This window comes from Engraulis encrasicolus, chromosome 10 (assembly GCF_034702125.1).
Source record: "Engraulis encrasicolus isolate BLACKSEA-1 chromosome 10, IST_EnEncr_1.0, whole genome shotgun sequence".
Taxonomy (NCBI): Eukaryota; Metazoa; Chordata; class Actinopteri; order Clupeiformes; family Engraulidae; genus Engraulis; species Engraulis encrasicolus.
Genome location: NC_085866.1, coordinates 19,947,831 through 19,973,444, shown reverse-complemented (window position 1 = coordinate 19,973,444; position 25,614 = coordinate 19,947,831). Strand labels below are relative to the sequence as shown.

General features: G+C 44.9%; 2 protein-coding genes and 2 long non-coding RNA genes across 5 annotated transcripts; 1 reads left to right on the top strand and 3 right to left on the bottom strand.

Moving 5' to 3' along the window:
- Window positions 1-1,596: 1,596 nt before the first annotated feature.
- ikzf4 (IKAROS family zinc finger 4) lies at window positions 1,597-20,955 on the bottom strand. The gene is given in 10 exon segments (XM_063208315.1): window positions 1,597-2,880; window positions 3,696-3,827; window positions 5,820-5,972; window positions 8,340-8,507; window positions 9,482-9,625; window positions 9,689-9,901; window positions 18,915-19,019; window positions 19,354-19,411; window positions 20,820-20,911; window positions 20,914-20,955. Coding segments are annotated over 10 exon segments (2,280 nt in total). The 5' UTR covers window positions 20,936-20,955; the 3' UTR covers window positions 1,597-1,687.
- Window positions 12,206-15,609, bottom strand: LOC134456784 (uncharacterized). The gene is made up of 6 exons (XR_010036371.1): window positions 14,887-15,609; window positions 14,687-14,786; window positions 14,426-14,516; window positions 13,828-13,910; window positions 13,158-13,256; window positions 12,206-12,260 (listed from the first exon to the last, which is right to left on the bottom strand). It is a non-coding gene; the product is annotated as an uncharacterized LOC134456784 (long non-coding RNA).
- LOC134456785 (uncharacterized) lies at window positions 20,255-22,433 on the top strand. The gene is made up of 4 exons (XR_010036372.1): window positions 20,255-20,392; window positions 20,879-21,123; window positions 21,715-21,815; window positions 22,341-22,433. It is a non-coding gene; the product is annotated as an uncharacterized LOC134456785 (long non-coding RNA).
- Window positions 21,637-25,228, bottom strand: LOC134456781 (dnaJ homolog subfamily C member 22-like). Of its 2 annotated transcripts, none has more exons than XM_063208314.1 (4): window positions 25,118-25,228; window positions 24,124-24,765; window positions 22,277-22,572; window positions 21,637-21,908 (listed from the first exon to the last, which is right to left on the bottom strand). In XM_063208314.1, exons 2-4 carry the CDS (start codon window positions 24,683-24,685, stop codon window positions 21,726-21,728), a joined length of 1,041 nt encoding a protein of 346 aa, XP_063064384.1. In that variant the 5' UTR covers window positions 24,686-24,765; window positions 25,118-25,228; the 3' UTR covers window positions 21,637-21,725. The 2 variants fall into 2 exon arrangements, with proteins under 2 accessions (XP_063064384.1, XP_063064383.1); XM_063208313.1 differs by having other exon boundaries at window positions 25,129-25,228.
- Window positions 25,229-25,614: the final 386 nt, after the last annotated feature.

Genomic DNA, 25,614 nt, shown 5'->3' with positions numbered 1-25,614 from the left:
TCCCCCTCCGCTGTAGAGAGAGGAAGCGGAGAGACCAGGCAGACAACGACCACCTTTGAAGAAGCTCTATACCTGGGACGACCGGCGACAGACAGCGTCACAAAAAGTTAACAATCATGAAAAATCGAGGCACGAGGAATAAGCAGGCTATCTAAAATCGATCTAACAGTCCTTCGGGATTCATAATAAAACACTAAAAAGGTTCAATCCAACCTCCCAAACACTTCACCACCACCACCACCACCCTGGCTAAGGCAAAAATAGTTCATTTCATGCACCACAACACAGACATATAAACCAGAGACAAACGGAAGAAAACAACAACAGAAGTTCAGCAGAAAAGAAGAATCATTAAAAAGAATACTGGAGCCGTCCCATTGTGATAGGGACTATGGTGACGAGTTGATGATACACCACCACGATACTCCAGCATTCTGCAAGTTAAGATGGGGAGTGGGGGGGGGACAGACTCAGGTAGGCGCGTTGTGTCACAACACTGTGCATTTACATAATTGGGGAATCATAAAGAGGGGCTTATACAAAGCAGATGATTAAGGCATCAAGACGTTTGTGCTCCCACCACGACTATGGCTACTGGCAATTCATCTGATTTACTCCTTCGTTTTTTGACTCTTTGATCCACCAAAAGACAAACAAACAAACAAACACTTCACGCTCATTAAATATCATAGTTTTTGGAGATGACCCCACTCTTTCTCAGTCAGTCTGAACTGCATTCGTCTCGCAAACAAACTAAAAAAACAACAGCGACACATAAAACACTCTGTTCAGTCCGATTCAGAGCGGACGGTCTGTCAAAAACTCTCTCCCTTCAGTTCTTCTGTTGTCTTTTCCCACACGCATACACACACACACACACACACACACGCACACACACGCCCAGCGCTTCACAGACTCCTGTAGCAGCGTAACGAACAAGCACCTCATTTTCCTACCGCCCCCTAAGCCCTCTCCCGTTTGAAAGGTAAACTCTGTTGTAGGAAGGCACTTCTAAAGCAAAACAGCAGCAGCGGTCTTGCCTAATGAGTTGTTTTGGGAGTGCAGTTGAGAGGGTGCGTCTGGGTTTTTTTTGTCTTTTCTTTTTTTTTTCTTAATAAAGAAAACCCTCCTCCTCCTCCTCTTCCCTCCCCACCCGTTCCATTAATACCACCCTCTGCGCCAGCCGCCTATCCTTCACTGATGCACCGGCTTGCAGCCTGCAGCAGTCAGGCACCGCATGCCAACACAGAGCGGACCCAGAGAAAACAGTACCACGCTCAGTCTCAGTCAAGTCAGTTAGCCTTCAACAATAAAACCTGATGTCCACTAACTAACGATTAAAAAGAAAGCCAAGTGCTTAAGTGTTGTCCCCTCAGGCACCCAACCCCCCCAATAATCCACCCCCCCACTCAAAAAAAATCCCCATGACCCCTCCCCCAACAGCTGGTGCAGACCAAACTACCTCGCCATGTCGTTTCAAAGCAGCAGACACCCCTGCCCCCCCAACCCCGTACCCCAAAACCAACCCAGGTCTCCGCTCCTGTTCCCAGCCCCCCTCCCCTCCCAAGACATCACACCAACCAACCCCAACAGCAGCCCCTCACCCCCTCTCTTCTCCTCCATCCATCCTTCGGGGGGAAACCCTCGCCCTCCTCCTCCTCCTCCTCCCCTGCTTCACCTCCTCTGCTCAGCCCACCTGGTGCTCGCCGCGCACGATGTGCGAGGAGAACTCGTAGCGGTCCTGGCTGCGGTGGCCGCAGATGTTGCACTCGAAGGGCTGCCGGAAGCCGTGGCAGCCCATGTGGATGGTGAACATCACGTGGTCCAGGAAGAGGATGCGGCAGTGCTCGCAGCGGAAGGAGCGCACCGCACGGCCCTCCGCGTCCACCACCGTCAGACCTCCTCCGGCACCACCACCCCCGGCACCACCACCACCACCACCACCACCGATGCCACCCTCGCCAGCCCGGCACAGGGGCAGCAGGGCGGAGGACGAGGAGGTGGGGGGCGAGCGTGGACTGCCCTCCTTGGGGCCTACACTTACTCCTACACCACCACCTCCTCCTCCTCCGATGATACCACCACCACCGCCGCCACCGCTGCCCCCTATAGGCATCAAGGAGCCTAGCGAGGAGGACTGGGGTACCACGGCTGCCAAGCCCAGCTCTCTGTCTCGCAGCAACGCCCGCTCGTGATCCTGTTCCCGTTCCCGATCCATCGTCTCCAGGTCCATGTCTTTGGCGTGACTGGGGCTGCGGTGTCGGTCTCGCAGGCTGCTGCGTAGGGGCGTGCTGCTGAGGTGTCCGCCGCCCAGCGTCGTCATGACGAGCGGACCAGGGCCGCACTGCTCGTCCGCCATGCTCTCCGTGTCGGTGGAGTCGTGGCAACCGTTGCTGGGCGACTCGGTGGTGACGGGCATGGCGGCGTGGCTCCGGCTGGCCGGGGTGTCCTCGTGTCCTTCGCCCGCCTCCCGGCCCGGCAGACCGCCCAGACCCACGCCCATCCCGCCACCGCCGCCGCCACCGGACCCAGACACACAGTTCAGCCTCTGGCCCATAGAGGGCGCTATGTGCGAGGAGTAGACGGAGCCGATGATTGAGGGAAACTCGGTCAGGCAGGAGGAGGGCCCGTGGTGAGAGGAGGGCAGCCGTAGCGGGCGGCTACTGGGTTCGGGATCGTCACCTCCACCACCCCCACCCTCCACCACGGCCTCCCGATGCCCCCGCCCGTACCGACCTCCGAGCCGGCCCAGGGGGGTGTGGTGGTGGTGGTGCTCGGCCCCCAGCAGGTCCCCTCCTCCTCCTCCTCCTCTCTCCTTCTCCGGGCTACTGCCCAGCTCGTAAGGTGCGTCAGACAGGTTCAGTCGCATGTGCTTCTCCCCTGAACGGAAGGACACACAAATAAATACATTATAAATATACAAAATATACAAATAATAAATACATACACACATACAAAATAATAAATACAAATAAATTATACAAATAATGAATTCAGTCGCATGTGCTTCTCCCCTGGACGGAAGAACAAACATATAAACAAACTAACAGATCATAAATGTGAACACTGGGGATGCCCAATACAGCAGACATCCCCATTCAACGAAAAACCTTAGATGTTCACTTGATTTAGTGCAGTCACTATAAGTGCTTCTACCGTGAACGTTTAACAAAAACATAATGAAACAACAACGTGAACTGACATAAGTCGCATGCACACGCTAAAATAAGCAAAGTGGTGTCCGACCAATGACGACAGACCAACTCTAATCACACACTGAAAACTATAAATCTTGGACCATTGGTAAGTGAGCGGTTGTGAAATGAACGTAACTGAAAATAATCAACCAAATCAAAGAGAGAGTGATTCATAGAGAGAGTGAAGTCCTTTTCGTAACATTTTACTTGATGCCGCCATATACATAACATAACAGTGTCATAATAGTGTCAAAATAGTCAATGGTTAGACACAGTCAAGGATGACTCATAAACATGGTGTCAATGTCATTAACACTTTATGGCCATGAAAAGTTTACATTGTTTGGGCTGTCTTTACCATAACCGAATGTCACACCGAATGTCATTGACATGATGTTTATGACACATGCATGACTCCTTTACGACACTGTTATGACACTTATGTCATACCTATGACGCCGGCGCCAAGTAAAGTGTTGGCGTCTTTTTTCCCGTTACCTAGGAACTTCTGTGGCGTGGACCTCTTCCTCTTGGTGATGCTGTTGGCTAGGCGGTCGATGAAGCTCCTCTTGTCAGTGGAGGGCTGCAGCAGCGGCTCACAGCCCAGGTCAAGGTTACGGTTCTCCTCCCCTGCCGGACAACCACACACACATAATAGCCTTCCATTACATATTAAAATGGCAGAAACAAAAAGGGTTAGAATTTTTTGGTGGAATAAAGTAGAGAACTAGGTGACTTAGGAGTGTGTGGATGTATATGTGTATATGTGATATCTGTTTGATTGTCTGTCTGCATGTTTTTGTATGTCTTGTCCTCTTCCATCAGGGAGCATGTTGGAAATAAATTTTCTATACTTTGACATGTAATCCCTTGGATACCCTCTGTCTTCCTATATCCATAAATAAACCAAACCAAACCAAACACAACACTTCAGCACATGTATTATAGCACAATTACAACTGTAACAAAGAAAAAAAAAACACACACACACACACACTTCTGTCTCAAAAAGATTGGGTGCAGGATTAGCAAAGTCACATGAAAACTGAAAATTTGACATAACCAAATGCTTAGAAGTTACTGTATTTTATCTCCTAGCGAATCTTATAAGGAAACCTACTGTGACTAGTTTCAGGCATAACGCCTGACATCCTTCAGCCCTGTGTGAAGGATGAAAAAGTGTGTATTTTGTCTAACAGTGTTTCCATTACCCTGCGCTGTGGGTAATGAAGATTTAGAAGAAATTCTACGCTTGAAATTACGGAAATGTTTGTAGTTACACCATCTCCAATGAAATATTAGAAGTCCCATACACCCTTTTCAGGCACAAAGCCAGATATGTCTCAGGCTCAGGTGTATGTTACTGTGGGTTGTATGGCTGTGTATATTTAGAACAGTCTATATAAAATACCTTATAAATGTGTAACAGGGTTTGCATTACTTTTTGTACTTGCATAGCATTGGCACTAAACACCTTTGTGTTTGATCTGAGGATTCAGCAAAGTGTGTATCTGGAGAAAACCCATGAGTATGAGAGAGTTTCCACCATAGTTTTGTGCTATCTGGAGAGGTTAAGAACTCATTATGAAACTACTAAATGTTTGAGGTTTTTATCATCTGCTGTGAAATGTGAAGAAGTATCCCACTGTCCCACGCCACTATTTCAGGCACAATGCCGGAGTTGCTTCAGGCCTGTGAGTATGCTGCAGAGGGATGAATGGCTGTGTATTTAGGAGAATATCCATCTTAAACCCCTTTATGAATATGCACCAGAGTTTTGAGTATTACCCTGGGCTGTCTGGGTAATGCAAAGCAAGAAGTAATCCAATGACTGAAATTACTAAATGTTTGAAGTACAAACTACTGCTATGAAATATGAATAAGTATGTCCTACTGTCCCACTCCACAATTTTCGTTGCAATGCCGGAGAGGCTTCAGGTCTGTGTGTATTTAGGAGAATGCATCTAAAACTCCCGAGTGTGTGAGAGGCTTCTGGCCTGTGTGGATTGTTGCTGAGGGATGAAGGACTTTATATCCATCTAAAATCCATCTAAAAAGTGTGTAAAGGTGTTTCCAGTATTTCCCTCGGTTGTCTGGGTAATGCAAAGCTAGAAGTAAATCAGAGTTGTAGTATCTACCTGCAATAAAATATGAATAAGTATCAGACTGCGTGTGTGTGTGTGTGTGTGTGTGTGTGCGTGCGTGATTAACGTGTGCTGCCTGGGTGCTGTGTGTGTGTGTGTGTGTGTGTGTGTGTGTGTGTGTGTGTGTGTGTGTGTGTGTGTGTGTGTGTGTGTGTGTGTGTGTGTGTGTGTGTGTGTGTGAGTACCGTGTGCTGCCTGGGTGCTCTGTGTGTGTGTGTGTGTGTGTGTGTGCGTGTGTGAGTACCGTGTGCTGTCTGGGTGCTCTGTGTGTGTGTGTGTGTGTGTGTGTGTGCATGTGCGTGTGCGTGTGTGTGTGTATGGATGTGTGTGTCTACCGTGTGCTGTCTGGGTGCTGTGTGTGGATGTGTGGATGTGTGTGTGTGTGTGTGTGTGTGTGTGTGTGTGTGTGTGTGTGTGTGTGTGTGTGTGTGTGTGCTGTGTGTGTGCTGTGTGTGTGTGTGTGTGTGTGTGTGTCTACCGTGTGCTGCCTGGGTGCTGTGTGCCGGCTGGTGGTCCAGGCTCTGCAGGTAGCTGTGGCAGCGCTCCCGGTGCTCCTCCAGTGTGCTCTGCTGCTTGTAGCTGCGGCCACAGAAACTACACTTGTAGGGCTTCCCCACCGTGGGGGACGAGACTGCAGACCAGAGAGAGGGAGAGAGGGAGGGGGAGAGAGAGAGGGAGAGGGGGAGAGAGATAGAGAGACCAGAGAGAGAGAGAGAGGGGGGGGGTGGGGAGAGGGAGAGGAAGAGAGAGAGAGAGAGAGAGAGAGAGAGAGAGAGAGAGAGAGAGAGAGAGAGAGAGAGAGAGAGAGAGAGAGAGAAAGTTGACATAGGGCATAGGGAAGGAGAGAGACAGAGAGAAAGGGTAGAAGAGTGTGTGTGTGAGAGAGAGAGATAGAGAGAGAGAGAGGCAAAGAGGGTGAGAGCAAGCGAGCAAGATAGAGAGAGAGGATGAGGGAGAGTGACGGAGAGAGAGAGAGACAGAGAGAGAGAGAGATAGAGAGAGCGAAGGAAGAGGAAGAGTGACAGAGAGGGTACGAGAGCACACAAGAGACAGAGATAGACAGTTGACAGGGAGGGAGAGACGGAGAGAGAGAGAACAGTGAGAGAGAGGGAGAGGGAGGGAGAGACAGATAGACAGACAGTTCATGTAGAGATAGAGAGATAGAAGAGAGACACAGCAAAAGAAAGAGAGAGAATGAGAGAGAGAGAGGGAGCGAGAGAAAGGGAGACAGTTGACATAGGGCATAGGGAAGGAGAGAGACAGAGAGAAAGGGTAGAAGAGTGTGTGTGTGAGAGAGAGAGATAGAGAGACGGAAAATATGCAAGTTGTTAGTGGGATCCAGACAGGCTTAAAGCGCAGTGGAGCAGCTGCTCTCTCCAAACATATGCTTTTAAGAAACAGCAAAAAACACCCACACTGCTGCACATCTGAGTACTGCAGGGGTAGACATACTGCATCAGTGCCATTGCCCAAAGAAACACATACACACAACAGGATGTATTTCTGGCTTTCGGCATTGACCGCAATCTTTTCCCCGAAAAGTTCCATGACCGTTTGTTTGGATTCCCCCCTACCAGTTACCTAGGTAACATTTCGCAAGAACACATTTTATGAGAAAACGTTTCACGACGAAATGGTGTGCACGCAATTCGTAAATGACAAGCCGGGTCTGCCTGCCTGCGTCATTTCGTCGAAATCCGCCATATTCCTGCTAGCGGTGCGGTGCGGTGAGTTCAGTTGAGGTGACCGACTTCCTCGAATCGGCTCGTCACTCGTCACTTCCAGTATGCCCGAACGAACGGGGCTTCACCGAAAACCCACCCCTGTCCTCTCTGCTTCTCGCCAAGCCCAGGTGAGCAGTGAAAAATAATGTGAATAAGAGAGAAAAAAAAAGACAGAGAAGAGGGTTTCCTGTTTTGATGATTAAATGTCATTCTAGCGAGGTAGCTGGAGGTTTGTGTTTTTTTCCTTTTTCTACATTAGTGTTTCTCAACGGGGGCGGTGCAGCCCCCCAGGGGGCGTTGGGGAGCTCTATGGGGGCGTTGAGAAGGATACAGCTGAGAGGGGGCGGTGCTTGGTTGCCATTGGGGAGCATTAGTCCATTTAATATTTTGATACTAGGGGGGGGGTGCGTTGTCAGTCTTCTGCTGAGATGAAGGGGGCTTTGGGAGGCTTGTGATGTAACCAAGGGGGCGAGTAGAATTGGGACTCTGTGCACACACCCGACTAACGTTTTGGTGTTGCTACACCTTCTTCAAAGTCCAACTCCCAAGGGGCCGTTTGTTCAAAAAAAGTTGAGAACCACTGTTCTTGTTTTTTTCCTTTTTCTACATCTTCTCTTCATCAATTTCCTCTGCACCAAACACTAAACTCAGCAGGCAGGCAGCATCACTTGTAACTGTGTTGTTCCACAGTAATTGCAAGCGCTGGTCTCGCCTCATTAAAGCCCACTGCAGTGACACGATCCTGCTGCATCAATAGGAATCAATAGTAATAGGGTGAAGGAATATCACTTCTACTGCTGGCGAAATGAAAAATATAAAATGTCCTGCTGCCACGGCCCAGACTCTGTCAGCTTAGAGACATCATGTGCCTTTTTCAACTTCTACGACAATATTTCAGCCACATCTCTTTCATCCTGACAGGGACGCATCAGAAACACCAGGCACCATGCAATGACATATGGTGTTTTGCCCTGCTATTAAGTTTAATATTATGATGATAGTTACAAGAAATCATAATAATAATGCATTATTAATATCAATGTAGTTTCTCAACGGGGAGTCTACAGCTTGGGGGGGGTGTCGTTGAGAAGGAGACAGTTGAAAGGGGGCGGTGCTTAGTTGCAATAGGGAGCATTAGTCAATTGCATTTTTAATAAGGGGGGTGTTGGCAGGCTTATGATGAGGACAATCCCGATCCCAACCCAAACAAGTCATCCCATTCCAACCCCAAGGCACGACGCCCCCATATTCTATTATATCCTATTCCTGCTCACCAGAGTGTGTGCGCAGGTGTCCGGTGAGGGCGTCTCTGCGGCGGCAGGCGTAGTTGCAGAAGGGGCACTTGAAGGGCTTCTCCCCCGAGTGCAGCTTGATGTGCCGCAGCAGGTTGCCCTTCTGGGTGAAGGAGGCGCCACACTGGTTACACTGGAACGGACGCTCGCCTGCACACACAAACCATGTGGACACTATGCAATAGGGCTGCACAATTATGGAAAAAATGATAATCAAGATTATTTAGGTCAAAATCGTAATCACAATTATTAATCACGATTTCATGATTTTTTGCTGAATTTCTTTAAAATTATAACAAAATGAAATATATGAGCAAGAATGGATTATACATCATGTGATGTGAGGCGATTAAAAACGAAAAAAGAAATCTGAAGAGTGCCTCTTTATTCAGTTATTTTTGAGTTTTGAATTCACTCATTGACGAAGTTAAGCACCCAGTACCCAGCACCCAGGCCCTAATAATTATGTAAAAGGCAGTAACATGACACTTAGGTGGACAGATTTCTGGCCAGAAACACAGTATGTTCTGGCTTCAAGGATGCTCTCGAAGGTAGGTCACTATTGCCACGATTAAATTCTGATTGAAATTCGGATTTGGATATATCACGTGATTATATCACGATTTTAGATTATTTTCGATTAATTGTGCAGCCCCACTATGCATGAAAGTCAATTTTCAGCTTGAAGCAGGCTTCACTTTTAAATACTTTGACTGTGACGGTGGTGCTGGCCCAAATGTTCAACTTTTTCAAAAGAGGCCGCGCCTTGCATAAAGCGCTAACACTATGCTCTAAAAGGGGATTTTAGTGCTCATGTTTTTAAGGAAACAGGATATACCGTATAGTGACTGCGTTATGACATTTGTCACAAACAGCTTGATGAGACGTGACGGCTACAGTAAAACTTTCTTTCATGTACTTCAGGTAATTTCTAACCTGTGTGTCGCCATAGACTTCATACATCATTGACTTCAACGCATATTATTCATCTCTCTCTCTCAGTCACACGTATGTACAGACAGACAGACAGACAGACAGACAGACAGACAGACAGACAGACACTCTCTCTCTCTCTCTCTCTCTCTCTCTCTCTCTCTCTCTCTCTCTCTCTCTTCCTTCCTTACCGGTGTGGCTGCGCTTGTGCACCATCAGCACGTTGGGCCCGATGCAGATCATGCCGCACACGTCGCACTTGAGCTTGCCATTGGGCAGGCGGATGGGGCCTGGCGAGGCCGACTCTGGACTGGCCATGTCTCCATAGCCGCCCCCTCCACTGCCACCACTCCCGCTGCCGCTTCCGTTACCCCCCTGGGCCCTCCTGCTGTCCCCACCCGCACCGCCACCACCTCCACCGCTACCGGCCTCCGTGCCCCCCTCCTGCTCCTCCGAGATGTCCCCCTTCTCCTCCTTCCAGCCCCCTTCCTCCTCCCGGTCACCGCTACCTCCACCGCTGCCACCGCTGCCACCTCCTCGCCTCTCCGACGGGGGAGCACCTCCGCCTCCTGCCTCCTCATCGCTGTACAGCTCCACCTTGATGGAGTTCGCTGTGGAGGGGGGTGGGGGTGGACAATACAGTAGAGTAAATTAGCAGCTTTCCTGAAGGTGTCTACGGGCAGCCATGGCTCAATGGTTAGAGTGCTGGACCTCAGATGAGAGGGTTGCAGGTTCAAATCCCACCCTAAGTAGCACATTCATACATGGCCGAGTGCCCTTGAGCAAGGCACCTAACCCCACACTGCTCCAGTTACTGTTACCAATGCTCTGTACTTAACTAAGTCGCTTTGAAATAAAACGTTGCAAGAATATAATACAGTATAATGAATACAATACAGTAGAGTAAATTTGCTTTCCTGAACGTGTTTATGCATAATACACATTGCAAGACTATAAAATGATAACTAACATTGTATTGGTGGGTAATTACAAAAGTACGTTTGATGAAGACAATTGCTTGTTTGGTCAAAAAATATTGTGAGCCTCAATGAAAATGACAGTAATCACAGTGAGGGAGGTATAGAGTAAGAAGATGTATCTATTTTTTCTTGTTCAAGTGTTTATTTGTATCCAGCACTGTTGTATTCAGCACAGCTTGTTTTTTTTCATTCTTCTTTCTTTTAAAAAAATAAATAAATAAAATTACCATAATGAGACACATTAAGCTGCGGTGGGCTATGGGACTATTGATGGTAATAATGGGGAAGGTGATTGCTGCGTTATTTTTGATATGGCATTTCTAGGTGATTTCAAAACGGCCTTGCTGGCTCATTACAAAAATAATGACAGTTGATGATGATAATAACAGTGAAGTGAACCCAATAATGTTTTAGTATTGGTAAGAAATGAAACGATTGTTGGCTGTAATACGACGAATGAAATCTGTGTGAATATGTCTGAACATGTTGGCTTCATGAAGCCCTTCCATGCCCATTCCCATTACTGCTGTCTAGCTCAGTGTTTCTCAACCGGGATGCCGCAGGCCCCCCTCAGTGGTGCCGTGGACACGTGGCTGATTAATAAACTACGTAGTATAATACATATTTGTCTAAATTAATAAATTAATGCTTAGTCAGTGGAATCTGTCATCTGCCATTTAAGCACAATAAAGTACATTTAGGTCGCTCCAGTAAGCGGCAACTTCGAACGTAGGTTGTGTGACGTCTCTAAATGTGTTACTTTCGTAAGCTTGTGTGGTATCGGATGCGATGTCATGTTACGGCTTGTTGGTTTGGGGTGCCTTGACATTTTTGATGAAATGAAAGGGTGCCTTGTCTAAAAAAAGGTTGAGAAACACTGGTCTAGCAGATGTACTGTTCTTAGAGTCGGTATAGATTAACTTTTTCCACCACCAGCCAAAATGGCTAGTAGATGTGAATCTTACCAGCCAAACACACACTCACTATGGGTCAAAGTCAATTTCGTTGTCTTTTTGCCGATGACAATAAACTCTTGAATCTTGAATCTTGAAAGTGGCTATTAAGTTGGCCTTTTCTACCAGTCAAACTGAAATTTCAACAGCATTTGGCCGGTTGGCTGGTGTTAATTTAGAGCCCTCGTCGGTAGTATAGTTGTTAGTATCAGCTTGTTCAGAAAAACAACAGGTCAACAGCATTGCATGCAAATCCAGTGTTTCCCATACATTGAGGAAACTATGGCGGCCCGCCATAGTTTAAATTTGGCCGCCATAGTTTACGAAAATGTAAAAAAAATAAAAATTAACGATATCCGTTTTTGTTAAAACGATTTGAATTACGATTTTGAATTTCCTTCGCATTTTCCTCCTGGAGTAAATACATCCTATAGACTCTGTATTGGTTAGATAAGTAGTCCCACGGTAACACAGAATGAGTCCCAGACAGCACACTTACGTCTTGCCAACGTTGGCAAGATGCTTTTTGTCCGATGTAAAATACATCGGCACGACGTCTTTGAAAGGACCGTTTGCTCATCGGCAAGATGTTGGGCAGACGTCGGCAAATAGGCGACAGGCGATGGGGAGCCAACGTTATGCCGATATAATTATTTATAGTCCTACCATGAGCCGACGGTTGCCCGCCTTATATCCGCTCATGAGCCAATGTTTAACCGATTTAATTACGACTTAATTACGACCTACTCGACGTACCCCATCTGCGCGAGGAAAACATCCGGACGTCTCGAGGAACAGCTGATTTTAGGTTGCAGTTATGAAACTAGCATGTCAAAATCACCTAGCATGCCAGAAAATCAGCTCTTTCCATAAACAAAAAGACGTCTGAATGTTCTCACCGCTGCAGTGGAATTCCGCCTTATTTGAGGTCTTCCTGCTTCACCATATGCCTCACCAATGAAAACACAAGAAATCATAGACGTTTTTTCCATTTATTTTTTCCACAATTAAGCAAAATATCCATCGTTGAATCATTCCTGCAGGAGAAAAAAAAAATCTGTGAACATGGGCTGGATGTGAAAATCACCCTTTACATGAGAACATACCCTACAGTTTAGGCTATGACTTTCACATGTCAAAAGTTTACAACTATTTATTGAGAACAGTTTTTGTAAGCAGGATTTCACCATCTACTGTATGTAGCCTAAGTCCTGCCTGTGGATGAAAAGTCTATCAGCTATATTGACCCTTTTAATTTAAAAGTGTACTCGCTACTCTGTGGTATTTTTTATATATAAGTGGGGCAGTCATTGGTAAGCGGTTAGGGTGTCCTGTAGCCCAGGGCTGAACAACCCAAAGGTTGCTGGTTCATCTCCCAGCCCGCCAGGTTGGTGGAGGGAGTAATTAACCAGTGCTCTCTCCTCCATCCTCCATGACTGAGGTACCCCAAGCATGGTACCTTCCCGCCACACTGCAACATACTGCTCCCTTGGGATGCCAATGTAGGCTGCACCCTTGCACAGGTGAGGCATAAAATGCAATTTTGTTGTGTGCAGTGTATACTTGTGTGCTGTGTCACAATGGCAAAGGTGGGCTTTCACTTATATACACCTAGAGATTTTTTCCCCTGAGTCCAATGTTTTTAAACAGTTGAAACATGAACATTTCCAGTCAATATTTACAATGGAATAGCAGACCTCTGTGTCATATTCCCAAGGAATGGTAGCATCACATCTGCTGTGCTGTGCTGAGTCAAAGTAATTCATAAGCCTACTGGTTGTGTTTTCCCTGCCCATTCACTACTTTGATGGCCTGCAATTTATTCAGATGTGTTCTACAACTTTTTGACGAAACTTACATTTTACATTTGATACCACAAACTAGGCTTACTTGTTGTGCTGTGTGGATTTTTTTTTAGCAGGGATCTCACTTACCAATCAGCATGTTTTCCTCTTGTTACCAGTATCAGTCTGAACCTGGCTGGCCACCTGTGCACTTAACCATATGTGAACTCTGAGGGCAAGTGTAGAAGCCTGGCAAATAAAGACAGGAATAAGTCGGTCTCAGTATCACTGCGCAACTACATTCACAATGTAATATGTTGGTTTAGTTGATTTCTGTCCATCACAATTTAATATTATGGTTTACATTTAGGCATATAACTTTCACAATACCATATTAGTTACATTTAGCTAGCTAGTGTCCTATTTGGTAAGGACATGTACAAGTGATGTAGGCTGTACAGCAGGGGTGGGCAACTTTCATTGTAAGGTGGGCCAACATTTTTAATTACCACAACCACATCACCACGCACTTGAGAGAATTTACAAAAGGATACTTCACTTTTTGTTTATTTATACCGGAATGCTTACACTATTGATTTATAGGGGGTTAAAAACTGTCCTTTTTCTTTTTTTTAAAAGTGAGAAGTTGGGCTGCATGTGGCGCCCGAGCCTCCAGTTGCCCATCCCTGCTGTACAGTATCCTAACAGAAAGGCTCTCATAGTATTTCAAATAATGGTCTATATAAAAACTGGTTATAATAGGTACAGTGCAGCATAAACAGGGTTGAGGGGGTGGTTTCTTTTATTTCGTTGTACCTACCGAGTAGTTTAGCCAATGTCTGTGTGACACGTTCATGCTGCCACCTCCACAGCATCCTCTTCACAACCGCAGGGGCAAAACACCTGAAAACATAATAATGTAATCCTTTTTCAGTCCAAGATATAGACTAGAAAATGAGTGACAGCATCACAATCAGTTTGTATGCAAGTGTAGTGGACCCCCCATTTTTGTCTTTTTCTTATTCCCTTATTCTCATTCCCTGTCTTTTTGTTGTCCAGTCAGAAGCTGTCTTTTAGTTTAATTATGCTGTTGCACGTTTTCGCCAATAGATGGCATCATAGGACCAGCAATGAGTGCAGAGACTCTCTCTGGTGCAGTAGCCAGTGACTTCGGTCACATAAGAAGAACGAAACGTGGAAGTGACAGGCTTTGTTATGATACAGAAGGCAGCGGTGTCAGCTGTACAGTTATGCTGAGGAAAATGTAAATAAACAACGAACTCAGCGAAACTCTACACACTTGAGGACCTTATTCATTAAGTGTGCAACATAAGCATTCACGCAATAATACCACCAGGTCACATTTAAGATTTAACTAATAGTATTTTGTTATGGATCTTATGTAGTGATAGACTTACCATTTTTTCTTGTTATGGCATATCTGGCATATTCCCAAGAGAAGGCCGATGTCCCTGTCTGTTGATCTGATTTTGACTTGTGGTGAATTGACTGTGAAAACGAGAGCAACACATTGCAGTGAAGGCTATGAACTCAGGAGTTCTTAAACTTACTTATAGTAAGGGCTATGAATGTGATGCAATATTATTTTATCTCACTTCACGTGGTGTGTGTTTCCTGTGCATTGCAAGTTCAACAAAGAAAATCGTTGTGTTACATACCGTAGCCTATTTTGTAATGTCCTTTCAACCAGTCATCATGGGCTAGACAAGAATCAACAGCCCGACTCCAGCAGGAAACTTGATTACGGGAGCAGTATGCCTACATTTGTATTACAATAAAAAACGCTGTTAGACTACACACGACCTACATACAATGTGACATCTCAAACTATAACTTATAAAACCAAACAAAAACTCACCTGGTTGCTGGGTACGTTTGACACGTTAGCTAACTTGCTAACGGTAAGAAAAAGTGAGGTCGGATATCGATTAGAAACTCGATGAGGAGTCATTCGAGACAGCATGACAGGTGAAGAGATTTATTTTAGCAACCTAATTTAATGTTTAATCAAGCCTGACTTGTAATGCTGAAACCTACATTTCAACAGAAATAATGGTAATGCCTAACTAAAAACGATTGCGGTGGCTAATACTACTGCTGCGACGTCCAGTAAAGTAAACGGAAAATGTTCGTTCCCTTGACAACTGAAATAATTTCAAACAGAGCTCGCGCTGCTCAGGTTGCAAGCAAGCAGGCGCTGGCTTTTGGTTTTGGGGTCTTCAAATGATCTGCAAAGCGTCGCGTTGCCGATGGTCGGGGTTAGGTTGGCAAACCATCGGCAAACTGTGTTTGGGACATTGTCAGATGATGGTCGGTGTTAAGTTGGCAAAGCATCGGGAGGAAACATTAGGAAATTGCTCGGTAAAACGTCGCGTTGCCGATGGTTGGGGTTATGTTGGCAAACCATTGGCAAACCATCGGAAGGGAACTGCAGGGAATTGATCGGCAAAGCGTCGTACTGCCGATGTTGGGGTTAAGTTGGCAAACCATCGGCAAACCATGGCAGGAAACCGTCTTTTCTGCCGCTATTTTGCCGATCTAAAACCAACCTAATTGGCATGACGATTATAAGGCAAAAAAGGCCTCGACGTTTTCCCGATGTCGCCGCCCAATAGCCAACGTCGGCAAGATGCTTCGTGCTGTCTGGGAGGGGAAAGCATTAGGAAGTGACCGTAAGGGTATTACAGTTGATTCATGTGTGCACACGTGTAACATCGGGTGAGTAACAGAACATGTGCGCAACGATGCGTTATGACACGCCGATATGCGAGGATCTTCGTCCAAATCGCTAGTCGCATGCATCATCGCTAACTGCGTTTACATCGCGTGCCGCGTGTAAGGGAAATGTTAGTTGTTGACATGTATGGAATTCACTTCAATTTGTGCTGTTTCTTGCTTCAGTTGTGGACAAAACGATTGGCCAAACTCACAATAGAAAGCCTTTGCTGTGCTACTGTCCCAGAGAGCTGAAAAAAAAAACCTTCATAGAAGAAGTCACACTTAACAGGGGTGTTAACCAATCCAATGAGTTCTCTCATTGCTCTCTCTCTCTCTCTCTCTCTCATAGTAGCCTACTATTTACCCATAACAAATGGTGAATTTCTGAGCCCTTTTTAATTTGTAGCCTATACCACTGAAGGCATGATAATGCTTCATCATATTTTAGAAATAGGGCCTATGTGCCTTTTATATACCAAATGTTTATCATTTTGAAATTGTTTCAGTTGTTTATGACTTGTGTATGACTGAAATTATCTCTGCATACTATCAGTGCTGCATTGCTTTGTAAAGATAGGCTATTCAACACACTTTAAAAACACACTGAAAAGATACGGCCATAGTAGCCTACTGAAAACATTTTGTTCATAATAATGGTGATTAATAAATGGTGGTCTTAAATTTTCATACAGACATCCTTGAATTTGACTTGGTAGATCACGGCAGACCATCAACTTCAAAAGTAGATCTTGGTTAAAAAAAGGTTGGGCACCCCTGCTATAGAGAGAACCACAAGTGCTTGAAAGACAGGGATCAAAAGCCTAGTCAAGTTGTTGTAGTTTACTTGGGTTTGGGAGCAATATAAAAAACCTTCAGAGAAGGGACAGTTGGGATGAGTTTACTAACACTCCCTAGGCTTTGTTTTACAGTTGGAATGAGTTTGGTGACAGACCTTCATTGACACAGCAGAGGAGACATCGGGCTGCATATAGAAATTAATGTGTAATGAATGTGAATATAGACATAAATGTGTAATATGTTGTTCAGCCCTTTTAATGGGAGGAATTTGGAAAAAACTGGCCCTGTGACCAGCACCCCTCATGTAGAATGTGTACGCCTACAGATATGTGTGGGGGAAAAGGCATAGCCTACCCTCTAAGACCCTTTTTGTCTATGCGTTAACAATTTCACAGTGCTCTTAAATTCTTATCTCTGCTCCTATTTTGTTTTATTATTGTTTCCCAGACCCCTGCATGAGGGACGAATGAAACTGTGTTGTAAACAGAAATTATTCACTGTACTGCATTTTTTGACAATGACAATGTACTACTATTATACAAGTCATGGGTAAAATCTTATGTAGCCTTATTTCTCAAAATATAAATGGCTGAAATATAGGCCCAGGCCTACAGTTTCTCCATGCGCCAATGTCATACTGTAGTCATTGTTTTGCCGTTTTGCATTTACGCTGCAAGAATACAACCCCCCCCCCCCCCAAAAAAAAGGCCCGTGTGAGAAGACCCCCCCCCCCGGACAAAATAAACCCCGGCTGCCCCCATAGTTTCCAAAATTTCTGTGGGAAACACTGAAATCTTACAAAAAGCAAACTGCTTTCCGACTGGCCAGCATATAGAGTACAGCCAAATAAAGGCGTCTCTGGTCACCTCACTTCACACGACAAAAAAAAAAAAAACGTTTTAAAAAGTCAACTGATCAAAGCAGCTCAGAAAACTTCTACAAACTGTTCTGTTATGCTCTCTGATTGGCAGATTACAAAATACCAACCTGACTACCACACCACTAAGATTTTCAAAAGATATTTGAGATGTAGATATGGGATCAACACAACCAAACTCACTACAGCAATCAATAAAACGGGAAGAGAGGTCAGCTATAAACAACCGGACTCCATTTGACAAATAAGCATACAACCTTCATGATTGAGAATCTCCACAGATGAAATTTCATTTCCAAAAACACAATGGCGAGCGGTGTTGGGGAAAGAGGTCCTTAAGGACAGCTCAAAAATGTATCCACCATGGACACGTTATCAGTGTATAATAATACACACAAAATACTCTTTTGATTGATTTTACTTCATTTCCATCTCTCATCTTCCACCTTTCTATCTCAAATGACATGTCTACACTAAGGGTAAGGGTGATTAATTAATTAAAAAGGATATTATATTAAAGTGTCCACAGACCAACAGCATAAACAGCTCTTCTTTTTATAAAATGCTTCATATTCAGAAGCATTCACAAATAATTACATTTTCCGCAGAATTCAGAAACCCAGAATGAAATTGCATTGCCACTGCACCCAGCGTGGAAGTCATGGCCACCGGTGTGTGTGAGTGTGAATGGGTAAATGAGAGGCATTCGCGTAAAAGTCCTTTGAGTGCTCGAAGGAGTGGGAAAAGCGCTACAGTAAATAAACGCTCAATTTACCATTTACTATTTACATCATGTACAGACATCACACAAATGGTGGTGCCACCTTTTCACATCTAGTGGTGGCTGGGGAGTGCCAAGGTAAAGGACTCACCACTGAGGTACCAGTTACTTTGTTAATCCCAAAGGACCGGCACTGACCACAATCACATTAACCACAACACAAACACTAGTGGTGCCACCTTTCCATGTGACCACATAGTGTTGTTTGGTGAGTGTGTAAGGGATATACAGAAGGGGGAAAGGATCCGCATACTGCTTGCAAAAACTTAATTTATGATGATCAATGATCGTTGCTCGCAATAAATCAAGTCTTTTGCGAGCAGTGAACAGATCCTTCCCCGCTTCTATGTACCAGTATGCCATTTTTGATTTGGCACCTGCTGATGCGTTTCTGTTGGTTCCACTACTACTCTTGGATGTGCGCGCCTTTTGCATTACATTGCATTACATTGCATTACATTGCACTTAACTGAACCTTTCATTTTATTCAAAGCGACTTACAACTATTATGTTTTAGGGAATTGGTTACAGTCCCTGGAGCAGTGTGGGGTTAGGTGACTTGCTCAGGGGCACTTCAGCCATGGATGGAGATGTATGGACTGGGAGAGGTCAGGGGGGATTCGAACCCGGCAACCCCTAGGTTGAAAGACCAACTCTCTAACCACTAGGCCACGGCGCACCTTCCACTCCGCGGAGCGTGTAAGGGACTCACCACTGAGGGAGCGGCTGGGAGAGGAGTGCTGGCTGTTGGGCGTGCTCACGGCGGGTCCCCTCAGCCCCGCGAAAAACTCACGCTCCGTTGACGAGTCTCCACTGCCTGCGGTACCAAGACAGACACACAGACAAACACACACATACAGAACCACACAAATACACACATACAGAACCACACAAACACACACATACAGGACCACACAAACACACAAATACATACATACATGCATACAGAACCACACAGACACACACACACTTTTATTTGTGTAAAGCACATTCAGTTACCTTTGTATGAAATACACTATATAAATAAACTTGACTTGACACAAAAACGGGTCCCCACTTCAGTTCTCACGACAAACACTTTTCACACACTTGTTTTGTTGTTGTTAAATAATTGCAGTAAGTTCAATCGTCCTGTACTCTTCACTGCTTACCTGACATGTAAGAGCGTCCATTACAGTCTTCAGCATTCATTATCACTGCACCAGCTAACTGTCAACAAAACAAAACAGAAAAAGGCTCAGATTGATCATAAATCATTCATTCGAAAAACATAACTTCTTGTCCAGTCAATTCCTTTATATGGCTGACAAGTGCATCACTTTACACAGATGGCATACGTAATTCAATTATAAACAACTTCTCACCTCTTTTGCACAAGAATTTTACACCTGCTCTGATGACAATCTGTCTCGATGCACTGACTCACATTAAATAAGCAAGAAGGCTTGCCGACAATCAACTAAGAAAGAAACTTATAGGTGAGAGAGACAGGCAGACGGAGTGTCCCCTCCCAGTTCTCCTAAACTTCTTTGACAGCAAAGCACTGTTACCAGGCTCTCCCCAAGTTTCACAACTTGACTCAGAACAAAATGCTATTCATAGGCCTATTTGGTGAAATAAACTGTAGGCAGAAGGCACTTCACCTAGTTTTTTGGCTCCAGTGCAAATATGGCAAATTGTAAAAATAACAATAATAATAATTTAAAAAGCAATGACTTATCATAAAACAAACTGGAGATTGTTAATAAATCAATAAGGGCAGGAGTCACTTTCCCCAAAGAAAAGTCATACCTTGCCCAGGCAACAGATATTAGATAGTTATGTTTGAGGGACAAGCCAAACAAATAAATGGACAAGACAGTAAGATGTTCATGAGTGATGATGAAAGGTTAAATAGCTGCCTTAATTTGTGAATCTGCTATGGAGGCAGTCTGCTTGTTGCCTTTGTTCGAGGAGAATGTGGAAATACTGATTGAAGGTGAATACGTGGGTGGGCAGCCTGGAGAAAATGACAATGGCACTCTCGTGGAAGCAACAGGCTCGCGCCTCCATCTATCTACATGTCTGTCAGAGGTTATCATTTTAATTGGACAGACTAATCTGGCCAAAACCGGTCTATAACCAAACAATATTAGTAGTGATGGACACCCCGTCGCCCGATTGGCATTACATTACCGACAAACCGACGGTGTAAGTTCAGGTTGTCTAAATAACTTTATAAGATTAAGCTGGAAGGATTGTCATAACACGCAGATGCATCTGTCTGCTGGGCTATGAGGGCGAGTTAGCTATGATTGCTAACTCGCTAACAAAACGTGACAGGTTGGTCTAAGACACCAATGCAGGGACTCTTATATCCAACATAAGAAACAAGATAACCTTACAAACGAAATGAACGAACTGTCGATGAGTGATTGGCCCCCATGTCATCGCACAGACATGTCAAACTAAACAGGAATAATGTTTCGTACGAGCCTTTGGCGTTGCTATGGTACCCAGCACTCGACAGATGCCATCTAGCTCGCTAAAGTCTTCCAAAGAGACTACTGTGATTTACATCGGTGACATTTTGATGAAGGAATATGATTGCGTACGATTTCTTTGTATAGTATCTTACCTGGCGGTAGACTAGGGTGGACGTGTTTATTTCGCTGGTTCTCTGTTTGTTTTCTCTAGCGAAGGCAGCATCTCCGGGATCTTTTACCTGAAATCCCAAACAACTTCCGGGCCCATGCCGGGATACAGGCCCGAATAACCCTACAACGAAATCCTTGATCCACGACGATTACCGAAATCATCGATTTCTTGTCAAAGTTGTTGCCAGGGTCCAGGGATTGTCTACCCAAAAACATACAGCTGACTTGACCAGCAAATGAAGCTGCTCCCACAGAGCGTCCAATGAGCAAAAGAACAGCAGCTGAGTAATATGACACAACCTAATGATGCACACAATTCCTGCAAAGGAAATCATTGCAATGCATGACTCTATTAATTAATTTAAATGTATGGAATCGACCACACCATAACGAATATTGCAAAAGCTTAGACCTGTGTCATATGCAGGCTGTCAACAGGTGCCAAGGTGCAGGCTGAGTGAAACTCAAACAGGCAAACATTTTCTAGGCTACTAACGTAATAGTTAAACAATTTCCCCCAGCAATTAACTCAATAAATAGACTACTCTCTCTGGCTTGCATGTGCATGTGCATGGGATAGCCAGCATCTTTTACATTCAAAAATATCTATAAATTCAATAGGCTGAATTCCAATTGTTCCCCAGTTCCTGCTTTCTACCACAAGGTGGCGTTAAAGGATAAATCACACTGATGTCCTCATTTGCCTTGGGGAGAGCATCCTTGGCTCACTTGAGTACACCCATAACAAGATAAATAACCATCCCTTAGTGGCTGTAGACATAACTTAGTTCATGGCAATTGAAAGTTCTCTGTTCAATTTTATTGATCTTGACTGACATTGATGTGTAACTGGAACATTCTGTCTCTTTATTTCAGGGAGGTCATCATCATCTTTTATGCCGTGGCCTCCTTCTGCGGTGAAGAATTTCATAGGCATCCTGGATCTTTATAAACATCTGCTGGGCCTCCACTGGCTGGTGAGGGTTGTGGTCTGGATGCCATATTTTTACCAGCTCTCTGTATCGAAGAGTGATGTCCTCTGGAGTTGCCTCCTCACTCAAAGACAACACCTGGAATGTAACCATGGTACGGTGCATGGGGCAAACATTATTTTAAGATGTGTAAAAGGTCAAACTACAGGTAGTATTACTACAGGTAGTAGTACTACATACTGTAGTATACTCAATAAAGGCACTTCATTGGTGTTTTTTCTACAGTACACATGATACAGTGGTGTAGTCTACGTAGACTGCAGGTATACGCAGTATAGGCTACCCACCTGAAAATGTCATGGATTTCAGTTTACCCACCTAAAATCGATTGATTCATTATTAAGAATAGCACAAATATATACAGTATACCCACCACAAAAAAGTAGACTACACCACTGACAAGACAGACCCATGTCATCTTCCACCCACTTCATTTTAACACTCACCTTCAGCGCCAGTCTTTCTTTTTCGGTGTATTCATTCAGCAGAATCTCCATCACTTTCCTCCAGGCCTCCTCGCTGTACCCTATTCCCCCCGTCACCACGCTAAACAGTCTGTACGGCAACAGCAGGAGGTACTCAAACACCCCCCTGAGCCACGGGAGAAACCAGAACATCTCCAGTACGGAGGCCACGCAGTCTGAGATGTAGTAGAGGGTGGCGGTGGTGTTGTGGAAAATGCAATAGCCCATGGGAGCCGAGAACGCCAGCAAGGCCAAGCTGAGGCGATAGAGACGGAGACCTGAGGGATTCAGGTGAGAAAGAGGCCCCAGATAACGGGATAAACAAGAGCATCGCATTGAGACTAATGAATATCTAATCATCTTTTATATCCACACCACCTACTGATACCTTTTAATGACCTAATCCAGTTAATCCTGTATATTCTTTATATCCATACTGAGACTGGATATAAAGTATATACAGTGAAAGATGCCTTATCTGTTATATCCACAATACTAATACTTATAATGTGCTAATATCATGAAGTGCAACAATTACACACTATTCTCTCTTGGATAAAGCTTCTCTTCTCTACTCAAATCCAGTTTCAGTACATAGAAGTTTAAACAACATTGGTCCCAACTGTTGACAAAATCAACTGATTGTAATCAGTGAAATCCAGCCATGTAAATTGACTCATTAGTAAAATCACCTTTGTAATTGCAAATACTAGAACCAATATGTGACAAAGAAATCCCAAACTATTCATGTCTGAAGTGGCCTTGAACAAGGCTCTGGACTCCACATTGCTCCAGGGACTGTAACCAGTGCCTTGTACCTAAATAACTGTAAGTCACTTATACTGTGGGCACTGTGGGCAGCCGTGGCCTAGTGGTTAGAGAGTTGGTCTTTCAATCAAGGGGTTGCAAGTTCAAATCCCCCCTGACTTCTCCCTATATCTCCATCCATGGCTGAAGTGCCCTTGAGCAAGGCACCTAACCCCACATTGCTCCAGGGGCTGTAACTAATACCCTAAAAAATAGTAATTGTAAGTCGCTTTGAGTAACTGAAAGCATCAGCTAAGTGCAATGTAATATAAGTGTCATCTCCTGTTGCTTCAGCCAGTGGTGTAACTGGGCAGCATAGATGGGCCCCTGAAAGAAAATAAATTTGGGCCCCAACCCTATCATAATCTGGGGCCCCTGAATCGTTCAGTCGGCTAGGCCTATTTAATTACTGACCGTGGACCAGATGCAGCCCATTTAAAGCTTCTTGTGGCCCAGCGCCTGACTTAAAATCAAGTGTAATTATTTTACATGGTCCCCCAAAACCCAGTGATTTTTCCATTTGGCCCTTTTGGTATTGTGTTGAAATGCACTGCTCTAGCTTCCAATCCACCCTCAGCATCTCGGAGATGCGCCATGTGTGGTGGCGTTGTCATGGCTGTAATCTAGACAGATTGGAACATGTATTAGCAAAATATGGATGTTATATTTATGTTTAATACACTTAAAATAATTTGGGGTCAAATTGAAATTGAAATCTCACTTTTTTTACATTGACCCCATTTATTTAGGAAAAGTCATCAAAGATGAAGCAAAATAATTATGTACTTCATGTATTTTTCAGACGCTAAACATTGAATGGGGTCAAATAGACCTCAAGGATAACAGGAGGGTTAAGACCATTATGCCCTTCAAATGAGTTCCACGGTCTACGGGCCGCTTTTGGTACAAAATGCCAGGGTTGATTTTTAATCCCAGTCTGTCACTGGCATCTCCCCTGGCATCTCCCCTGCCTCACAACAACCCTCAGAAAGATTGTAAAAAAAAAAATAGAATGGTCTTACACAGTGGCCCTGGGGGCTCGGCCATCTTGAACCTGCGGTGCTGATTGGCTGTGATGGCAGCTGCCAGGCTGATGGGCAGCGGGGACACGTTGCTGCCGTAGAAGATGGGGGAGGTGATGAGGCAGGTGGTGAGCGTCTTCTGCAGGTCCGAGGTCTGCGACCCCACGCTGGACACCAGGTGGACCCCGGCGCCCACTGACAGGGGCAGCACCAGCAGATAGAAGAAGTTGAGAGAGTTCAGGCCGATCAAGGCTACGGTCCCGAAGTAAATACCCACGCAGACCTGCCCTGCGAAGCGTGCGGGACTGGGGGAAGGGGGGACGGCATTATGAGTTCTTCTCCTGCTGTGCTGCCCTCCTTCTGTCTCTGCCAGGTTGTTGTTGTTGGCTTCGCTCACGTATGCTGGGATGCGGAAAAAGTCTCTTGCCCAGCCAACTCCGAACCCCCCAAAAGTGATCATCCACAACAGAGCGTGGCTGTCTCTTCCTAAGTATAAATGGTGTAAGCCTACAGGTCCACCCATAGCCCAGAGGGCGTAAGTGACCATGAGGCCCTTGGCCATGGTAATGTCAAGAAGATAACTTGGTGTTCAAAGAATAGGGAGGGTAGAGGTCCATGTCTGACCTGTCCAACCCATAAAGCCTGTAGGTAGCACAAAACACACACACACACACACACACACACACACACACACACACACACACACACACACACACACACACACACACACACACACACACACACACACACACACACACACACACACACACACACGCAGTGACCATATGAGACAGCAACAAACTCTTCAATTTACTACAGCCAAGAGGGTATAGAAAAATAGATGTAATGTTGAACAAACAAAAAAGATCCTGCTTTTAGCCCATTTGGCACACATGGTCCTAGTAAAATGTCTTAACAAGCAATGGTCAGAACAGCAGTTCTTAGCAAAATTGTGATTAATTTCCGCAATATTTAATCAGGAAAAGGAACATACTGTATATTCACCTGAGCATTTGATGTTTCAAAGCGAAATCCAAGGCTTTGCTCTAAAAAAACAACAACACAATCCCAGAGAAACGTGTCCCCAGAGCAACTTCCGTGTTCAGTAGGCTGTGGCAGGGAAAGTGGACTTTGGATGGCAGCACTGTCAGTCATGACAAGGCCTAGGTTACTGATTGACCCTTGATCATGATTTGGAGTAATGGCCTAATGATGTCATAGCTTAACCCATTTTAAGCCTTCACACACATAATGAATTTGTACCTCCAAAGGTGTCAACATAGGCGTATTGTAACATTACAACAATGTAAATTAAATTAACAGGTAGTCTTTTTTTAAACTTCTTTTGTGTGTTTCCATTAGATTTTCCTTCATCCTGTAGGCCTACTAAAGAAAAACATTATTTTCTGATTGAGAAAAATATTTTTTTGTGAACTAGCTGTAGTTGGGCAGCAGCACCCTCACCTAAGAGCCGCCCTTGCCTCCTCCCCA